The 10045-nt window shown below is 43.8% G+C and overlaps 1 protein-coding gene across 1 annotated transcript in view; it reads right to left on the bottom strand.

Annotated features, from left to right (window-relative positions):
- Positions 1-420: 420 nt before the first annotated feature.
- Positions 421-10045, bottom strand: part of colgalt1b (collagen beta(1-O)galactosyltransferase 1b) — a 24431-nt gene continuing 14806 nt past the window's right edge. Inside the window, exons 8-12 of the mRNA XM_030780941.1 lie at positions 7314-7420; positions 6551-6683; positions 3280-3407; positions 2354-2560; positions 421-759 (exon numbers count right to left, since the gene is read on the bottom strand). Coding sequence (XP_030636801.1) covers positions 492-759; positions 2354-2560; positions 3280-3407; positions 6551-6683; positions 7314-7420 — 843 coding nt within the window. The 3' untranslated portion in view covers positions 421-491. The remainder of the gene's footprint in view (positions 760-2353; positions 2561-3279; positions 3408-6550; positions 6684-7313; positions 7421-10045) is intronic.

Below are 10045 nucleotides of genomic sequence, written 5' to 3'. Positions count from 1 at the left end.
CCCCGCGTTCCTATTCGCTGGTGACTGTGTCCATCACTCCACACTGCAGCTCTGTCTACACCTGCCTGTCTCTTAACCCCGCCCTTCTCACAGCTCCCCACATCCTCTACTGTACCACCCCCGCCCCGCCCCGCCCCATTCTAAAGTCCTACCCACCACTCCTCTCTCTCAGGGTGATCTCACAGGTTTGAAATACACTCTTCCAACGCCCCCCCCCCCCCCCCTTACATTAGTCTCAGAGTGTGACAACCACAGCCTAGTACACGTCTGGCCCTGGTTCCCTTTGCTTACGACCCTTCTTCAAATTCCAGCCCCTCCCATGACCCAAGACAAAAAAAAAAAAAAAGCCTTTAAAAAGCCCCCATATTTGGTCTCATATTAACCCCCCCCTTCCACCCCCCATCCCTTCCCCATAACTCCAGTCTGGAGAGGAGATCATATCTCATCTCACTTCCCTCCCCAGGTCCAGTCTGACCAGTATGACACCAGTCTCACAGTTCGTCCCTGGCTGTGCTGTCCAGGTGGGACTGAAGGACCTCTGTGTTCTGGGCTTCGCTGCTAAGCTCCTCCTGTTCCTGGGTCTTTCTGGACCTGGCTCTGTCCCAGTCCGTGCGAATGGTCTCGTTGTCCCAAATGGTGGAGGTTTCGGTGTCGCTGATGTAGCCTGGGTCGCCCGTGTAGTGAGTGGGGAAGACCAGCAGGGGCTCTGCGGAGAAAGCCTTCAGATTTCGCTCCTTGAAATACTCCATATACTCAGCACTGTGAGAGACAGAGAAAGAGAGGGAGGGAGAGATGAATGGATGAGTGGATCCATGGACAGAGGGAATGACGGACAGGTCAAGAAAAGAAAGAAAAGATGGAGTGAGAAAGAAAGAGATGCAACGGGATGCAGAGCCAGAGAAAACAGAGGGAAGACAAAGTAAAGACAAAGTTAAGTTAAAAATAGAGACAAAACAGAGACGAAGACCATATCGAGGACAGAAGATATCGCAGAAAACGGAGTGAATAAACAGAGAGATATAAGTGAATGGAGTGAATAAACAGAGAGATATAAGTGAGTGGAGTGAATAAACGGAGAGATATAAGTGAATGGAGTGAATAAACGGAGAGATATAAGTGAATGGAGGGAATAAACAGAGAGATATAAGTGAATGGAGTGAAGAAACAGAGAGATATAAGTGAACAGAGGGAATAAACAGAGAGATATAAGTGAACAGAGGGAATAAACAGAGAGATAAGAGTGAATGGAGTGAATAAACAGAGATATAAGTGAATGGAGTGAATAAACAGAGAGATATAAGTGATCAGAGGGAATAAACAGAGAGATATAAGTGAATGGAGTGAATAAACAGAGAGATATAAGTGATCAGAGGGAATAAACAGAGAGATATAAGTGAACAGAGGGAATAAACAGAGAGATATAAGTGAACAGAGTGAAGAAACAGAGAGATATAAGTGAACAGAGGGAATAAACAGAGAGATATAAGTGATCAGAGGGAATAAACAGAGGGATATAAGTGAACAGAGTGAAGAAACAGAGAGATATAAGTGAACAGAGGGAATGAACAGAGAGATATAAGTGAACAGAGGGAATAAACAGAGAGATATAAGTGAACAGAGGGAAGAAACAGAGAGATATAAGTGAACGGAGTGAAGAAACAGAGAGATATAAGTGAACAGAGGGAATGAACAGAGAGATATAAGTGAACAGAGGGAATAAACAGAGAGATATAAGTGATCAGAGGGAATAAACAGAGAGATATAAGTGAACAGAGGGAATAAACAGAGAGATAAGAGTGAATGGAGTGAAGAAACAGAGAGATATAAGTGAACAGAGGGAAGAAACAGAGAGATATAAGTGATCAGAGGGAATAAACAGAGAGATATAAGTGAACAGAGGGAAGAAACAGAGAGATATAAGTGATCAGAGGGAATAAACAGAGAGATAAGAGTGAATGGAGTGAAGAAACAGAGATATAAGTGAACAGAAGGAATGAACAGAGAGATATAAGTGAACGGAGTGAATAAACAGAGATATAAGTGAACAGAGGGAATAAACAGAGAGATATAAGTGAACAGAGGGAAGAAACAGAGAGATATAAGTGAACAGAGGGAAAAAACAGAGATATATAAGTGAACAGAGGGAATAAACAGAGAGATAAGTGAACAGAGGGAATAAACAGAGAGATAAGAGTGAACAGAGTGAATAAACGGAGAGATAAGAGTGAATAGAGTGAATAAACAGAGAGATAAGAGTGAATGGAGTGAATAAACGGAGAGATAAGAGTGAATGGAGTGAATAAATGGAGTGAATAAGTGCTGTGTGGCAGAGGAGTGGGCTATACACTCTTACATAGGATGTTTGTTGTACATCACAGGAAGAAACTCATCCACTGGAAGGATCTTCTTCAGAGGCTCCGCCTTCAGAAGCTTCTGGGCACCCTGCAGTGACATCATATAGGCCAGCGTCCAATAGGAGTAGTCTGCTTCCACCAGGTTGTGGATATTGGGCACTGACTTCTCTGGGTGATCCACCTGCATTCTCTTACGCCCAATATAACTGTAGGAGAGAGAGAGAGTGTGTGTGTGTGTGTGTGTGTGAGTGTGTGACAGAGAGAGAGAGAGGACAGAGAAGAAAAGAAGAAGTAGAGAGGAGACAGAAAAGGAAAAGAGTGAAAAAAAAAGTTTTTATAATCTAAGAGTTTATCACTGTAATCCTCTCCATCACATCTTATTAAGACTAACAGCATACATGTCTACTGATCTGAATGAGCTTTCTGACAATACTTTCATCTCTGACATGTCTACTGATCTGCGTGGGGTTTTTTGGTGTGTATTTTCAGCTCTGACATGTCTGATCTATATGAGTTTTGTGGTGTGTATTTTCAGTATTTTCAGCTCTGACACGTCATCTGATCCGTGTGAGTTTTGTGTTGTATTATTTCAGCTCTGCAATGTTGTTCAAGTTCAAGTTCAAGTTCAAGTTCAAGTTTATTTAGAGCCCAATATCACTGTTTACAGTCTCAAGGGGCTTTACAGGCCACAACAGTCAAATCAAAATATGTTGTCAATGTTGTCTGATCTGAACGAGTTTTCTGATGTGTGTTTTCAGCTCTGACATGTTGTCTGATCTTTGTGAGTTTTGTGGTGTGTATTTTCAGTTCTGCGATGTTGTCTGATCTGAGCGAGTTTTCTGATGTGTGTTTTCAGCTCTGACGTGCTGTCTGATCTGTGTGAGTTCTGTGGTGTGTGTTTTCAGATCTGATGTGTAGCTCTCACATTAGGTCCCAGTCCAGGCCCTCAGACTTCACCTCAGACATTAGGTTCTGTAACCGGCGTTTAAAGAAAACCTCAAAACGCAAATCATCCTCAATCACCAGAGACGTCTTCAGACCACGCTCCACTATCTGCAAACAGAAAGAGACACATCTTCAGACCACGCTCCACTATCTATAAACACAGAAAGAGACACATCTTCAGACAACGCTCCACTATCTATAAACACAGAAAGAGACACATCTTCAGACCGCGCTCCACTATCTATAAACACAGAAAGAGACACATCTTCAGACCACGCTCCACTATCTGCACACAGAAAGAGACACATCTTCAGACCACGCTCCACTATCTATAAACACAGAAAGAGACACATCTTCAGACCGCGCTCGACTATCTATAAACACAGAAAGAGACACATCTTCAGACCACGCTCCACTATCTATAAACACAGAAAGAGACACATCTTCAGACCGCGCTCCACTATCTATAAACACAGAAAGAGACACATCTTCAGACCACGCTCCACTATCTGCACACAGAAAGAGACACATCTTCAGACCGCGCTCCACTATCTATAAACACAGAAAGAGACACATCTCCAGACCACGCTCCACTATCTGCACACAGAAAGAGACACATCTTCAGACCGCGCTCCACTATCTATAAACACAGAAAGAGACACATCTTCAGACCACGCTCAACTATCTGCACACAGAAAGAGACACATCTTCAGACCACGCTCCACTATCTGCACACAGAAAGAGACACATCTTCAGACCACGCTCCACTATCTGCAAACACAGAAAGAGACACATCTTCAGAACACACTCTACTATCTTATTATCTATAAACACAGAGACATCTTCAGAACACACTCTACTATCTTATTATCTATAAACACAGACACATCTTCAGAACACACTCTACTATCTTATTATCTACAAACACAGAGACACATCTTCAGAACACACTCCACTATCTGCACACAGAAAGAGACACATCTTCAGACCACGCTCCACTATCTGCACACAGAAAGAGACACATCTTCAGACCACGCTCCACTATCTATAAACACAGAAAGAGACACATCTTCAGACCACGCTCCACTATCTGCAAACAGAAAGAGACACATCTTCAGACCGCGCTCCACTATCTATAAACACAGAAAGAGACACATCTTCAGACCACGCTCCACTATCTATAAACACAGAAAGAGACACATCTTCAGACCGCGCTCCACTATCTATAAACACAGAAAGAGACACATCTTCAGACCGCGCTCCACTATCTATAAACACAGAAAGACACATCTTCAGACCACGCTCAACTATCTGCACACAGAAAGACACATCATCAGACCGCGCTCCACTATCTGCAGACACAAAGAGACACATCTTCAGACCGCGCTCCACTATCTATAAACACAGAAAGAGACACATCTTCAGACCACGCTCCACTATCTATAAACACAGAAAGAGACACGCCTTCAGACCGTGCTCCACTATCTTATTATCTATAAACACAGGCACATCTTCAGAACACACTCTACTATCTTATTATCTATAAACACAGAGACACATCATCACAACACACTCTACTATCTACAAACACAGAGACACATCTTCAGAACACACTCTACTATCTACAAGCACAGAGACACATCTTCAGAACACACTCTACTATCTTATTATCTACAAACACAGAGACACATCTTCAGAACACACTGTACTATCTACAAACACAGAGACACATCTTCAGAACACACTCTACTATCTATAAACACAGAGACACATCTTCAAAACACACTCTACTATCTATAAACATAGAGACACATCTTCAGAACACACTCTACTATCTATAAACACAGACACATCTTCAGAACACACTCTACTATCTATAACCACAGACATATCATCAGAACACACTCTATTATCTATAACCACAGAGACACATCTTCAGAACACACTCTACTATCTATAAACACAGACACATCTTCAGAACACACTCTACTATCTATAACCACAGACATATCATCAGAACACACTCTATTATCTATAACCACAGAGACACATCATCAGAACACACTCTATTATCTATAAACACAGAGACACATCATCAGAACACACTCTATTATCTATAAACACAGAGACACATCATCAGAACACACTCTATTATCTATGAACACAGAGACACATCTTCAGAACACACTCTATTTTCTATAAACACAGACACATCTTCAGAACACACTCTACTATCTATAACCACAGACATATCATCAGAACACACTCTATTATCTATAACCACAGAGACACATCATCAGAACACACTCTATTATCTATAAACACAGAGACACATCATCAGAACACACTCTATTATCTATAAACACAGAGACACATCATCAGAACACACTCTATTATCTATGAACACAGAGACACATCTTCAGAACACACTCTATTTTCTATAAACACAGAGATACAGATAGTTACAGGGATATACACAAAAACAAAGGATTTATCTTAACATAACTCAGTTATAAATATACCTATACAAACAAAGGCAAACAGATGGAGGCAAACACAACATTAATCCAGCAAGAGACCCACAAAATGTCAGTCAATCAAAAGCACCAAGACAAGACACAACACAAGAGTGCAGAGAGACAGATACACACACAGACTACACACACACACACACACACACAAACACACTCTCACATGTACACACACAAACACACACACACACAAACATACTCTCACATGTACACACACAAACACAGTCAAAAACTGTTCAAAAACAGTCAATCCACAGCACCAAGGCAAGACACAACACAAGAGTGTAGAGAGACAGATACACACACACACAAACACACACACACGCACACACTAAAACACACACACACACACACACATACACACACACACACACACATACACACACACACACACTAAAACACACACACACACACTAAAACACACACACACACACACACACACGCACACACACACACAGACACAAACACTAAAACACACACACACACACACACACACACACACGAACACGCACACATGCACATGCACACGCACACAAACACACACACAAACACACTCTCACATGTACACACACAAACACACACACACACACACAAACACACACACATACACACATATACACACACACACAAAGACATTTCTTTCTCTTAAAAGCAGTGACTGCTGACTCTGTTGTGTGATATGTGGAGTTATTCCTAAGCCTGGGTGATGGTGTGTCTGACCTCTGTCCAGATGTTATAGTGGGAGAGGAAACAGCCCAGTTCTCCTTTGGTCAGTGGCCTGCCATGATACGGATCACTGTATCCCGGCAACATCTCAATGCCCAGGGCCTGGATGTCACTCACGTTCATCGCCCTAAAGCCAGCATGCACACACACACACACACACAGAAAGGGGCAGGGAGTGTTCATCACTGTATCTCTTTCATAAAGTTGTCCCCTGTCATCCATTCACAATCTCTATTTATTACACACACACACACACACACAAACTGGTGTGTGTTACAAACTGGTGTTTTTTGTGATTTACCAGGTATACAAAGTATTTATTACATGCATGAGTCATGTGTGTGCGTGTTTGTCTGTGTGTGTCTGTGTGTGTGTGTGCGAGCATGTGTGTGTGTGTGTCCGTGTGTGTGTGTATGTGTATGTGTATATGTGTGTGTGTGTGTGTGTGCGTGTGTGTGTGTGTGTATGTGTATGTGTATATGTGTGTGTGTGTGTGTGAGTGTGTGTGTGTGTGTGTGTGTGTATGCGTGTGTATGTGTGTATGTATGTGTGTGTGTGTGTGTGTGTGTGTGTGTATGTGTGTGTGTGTGTGTGTGTGTGTGTGTGTGTGTGTGAGTGTGTGTATGTGTGTTTGTGTGTGTGTGTGTGTGTGTGTGTGTGAGTGTGTGTATGTGTGTTTGTGTGTGTGTGTGTGTGCGCGTGTGTATGTGTGTATGTGTGTGTGTGTGTGTGTGTGTGTGTGTGTGTGTGAGTATACCTGCCATCCACAGCAGCAATGACTTTACAGCTTATCTCCTGTTCTGCTAATGTTCTCAGCATCCGCTCTCTTCGGTCAGACCGCCTTATCAGATTAATCATGAACACCTGATAAACACACACACACACACACACACACACACACACACATTAGGCAGTATACAAGGCTAATATGGCTAATTAGAAGCACACACAGAGAATTCCGCGTTCAGTCAGAATAATGTATCAGCAAATATGAAATCCCATGCACATGCAGAGTCACACGCATTTAACCAGAAACACTGTCAATCAACACACAAGACACACCCCCTGTACTCCAGGACAGACTTTGATATGTAACTCAGAGTGTAATGGGTGTAATTAAGCTCCATTACAGTACAAACCAGAATGACTTGGCAATAAAACAGAACAGGAGGACAACTCTCTGGAGCAGGACCTCATTTAGGCATCACACAGTAAAAACCCTCTGCCATACACCACAGATTAAAATCTCTCTGCCATACACCACAGATTAAAATCTCTCTGCCATACACCACAGATTAAAATCTCTCTGCCATACACCACAAATTAAAATCTCTCTGCCATACATCACACAGTAAAAACCCTCTGCCATACACCACAGATTAAAATCTCTCTGCCATACACCACAGATTAAAATCTCTCTGCCATACACCACAGATTAAAATCTCTCTGCCATACACCACACAGTAAAAACCCTCTGCCATACACCACAGATTAAAATCTCTCTGCCATACACCACACAGATTAAAATCTCTCTGCCATACACCACACAGTAAAAACCCTCTGCCATACATCACAGATTAAAATCTCTCTGCCATACACCACACAGATTAAAATCTCTCTGCCATACACCACAGATTAAAATCTCTCTGCCATACACCACAGATTAAAATCTCTCTGCCATACACCACACAGTAAAAACCCTCTGCCATACACCACAGATTAAAATCTCTCTGCCATACACCACAGATTAAAATCTCTCTGCCATACACCACAGATTAAAATCTCTCTGCCATACACCACACAGTAAAAACCCTCTGCCATACATCACAGATTAAAATCTCTCTGCCATACACCACACAGATTAAAATCTCTCTGCCATACACCACAGATTAAAATCTCTCTGCCATACACCACAGACACTGGCTGTGACAGGGCTGACTGAGACAGGTAGAGTACAGTGACCCCGGCTGTGACAGGGCTGACTGAGACAGGTAGAGTACAGTGACCCTGGCTGTGACAGCGCTGACTGAGACAGGTAGAGTACAGTGACCCCGGCTGTGACAGGGCTGACTGAGACAGGTAGAGTACAGGGACCCCGGCTGTGACAGGGCTGACTGAGACAGGTAGAGTACAGTGACCCCGGCTGTGACAGGGCTGACTGAGACAGGTAGAGTACAGTGACCCCGGCTGTGACAGGGCTGACTGAGACAGGTAGAGTACAGGGACCCCGGCTGTGACAGGGCTGACTGAGACAGGTAGAGTACAGGGACCCCGGCTGTGACAGGGCTGACTGAGACAGGTAGAGTACAGGGACCCCGGCTGTGACAGCGCTGACTGAGACAGGTAGAGTACAGTGACCCCGGCTGTGACAGGGCTGACTGAGACAGGTAGAGTACAGGGACCCTGGCTGTGACAGGGCTGACTGAGACAGGTAGAGTACAGGGACCCCGGCTGTGACAGCGCTGACTGAGACAGGTAGAGTACAGTGACCCCGGCTGTGACAGGGCTGACTGAGACAGGTAGAGTACAGGGACCCTGGCTGTGACAGCGCTGACTGAGACAGGTAGAGTACAGGGACCCCGGCTGTGACAGCGCTGACTGAGACAGGTAGAGTACAGTGACCCCGGCTGTGACAGGGCTGACTGAGACAGGTAGAGTACAGGGACCCTGGCTGTGACAGGGCTGACTGAGACAGGTAGAGTACAGGGACCCCGGCTGTGACAGCGCTGACTGAGACAGGTAGAGTACAGGGACCCTGGCTGTGACAGCTAGTCCACTAGTCTTACAACTGCATTTCCCATCAGCATGATAAAAACAGGTGACCTTTGTCCTTCGGGGTCAGACACAGTGGGTGTTTTAGTGAGGCTCCCTATGGTAACATGAGTGAGTCAGTTTCACTGTCTGTCTGTGTTTTAGTCAGTAACCCTATGGTAACATGAGTGGCTCATTTTCACTGTCTGTCTGTGTTTTAGTCAGTAACCCTATGGTAACATGAGTGAGTCAGTTTCACTGTCTGTCTGTGTTTTAGTCAGTAACCCTATGGTAACATGAGTCAGTCAGTTTCACTGTCTGTCTGTGTTTTAGTCAGTAACCCTATGGTAACATGAGTGGCTCATTTTCACTGTCTGTCTGTGTTTTAGTCAATAACCCTATGGTAACATGAGTAGGTCAGTTTCACTGTCTGTCTGTGTTTTAGTCAGTAACCCTATGGTAACATGAGTGGGTCAGTTTCACTGTCTGTCTGTGTTTTAGTCAGTAACCCTATGGTAACATAAGTGAGTCAGTTTCACTGTCTGTCTGTGTTTTAGTCAGTAACCCTATGGTAACATGAGTCAGTCAGTTTCACTGTCTGTCTGTGTTTTAGTCAGTAACCCTATGGTAACATGAGTCAGTCAGTTTCACTGTCTGTCGGTGTTTTAGTCAGTAACCCTATGGTAACATGAGTGGGTCAGTTTCACTGTCTGTCTGTGTTTTAGTCAGTAACCCTAT

The sequence above is a fragment of the Chanos chanos genome, chromosome 7 (genome assembly GCF_902362185.1).
Source record: "Chanos chanos chromosome 7, fChaCha1.1, whole genome shotgun sequence".
NCBI classification, from domain to species: domain Eukaryota; kingdom Metazoa; phylum Chordata; class Actinopteri; order Gonorynchiformes; family Chanidae; genus Chanos; species Chanos chanos.
This window is presented reverse-complemented; position numbering and strand designations above follow the sequence as displayed.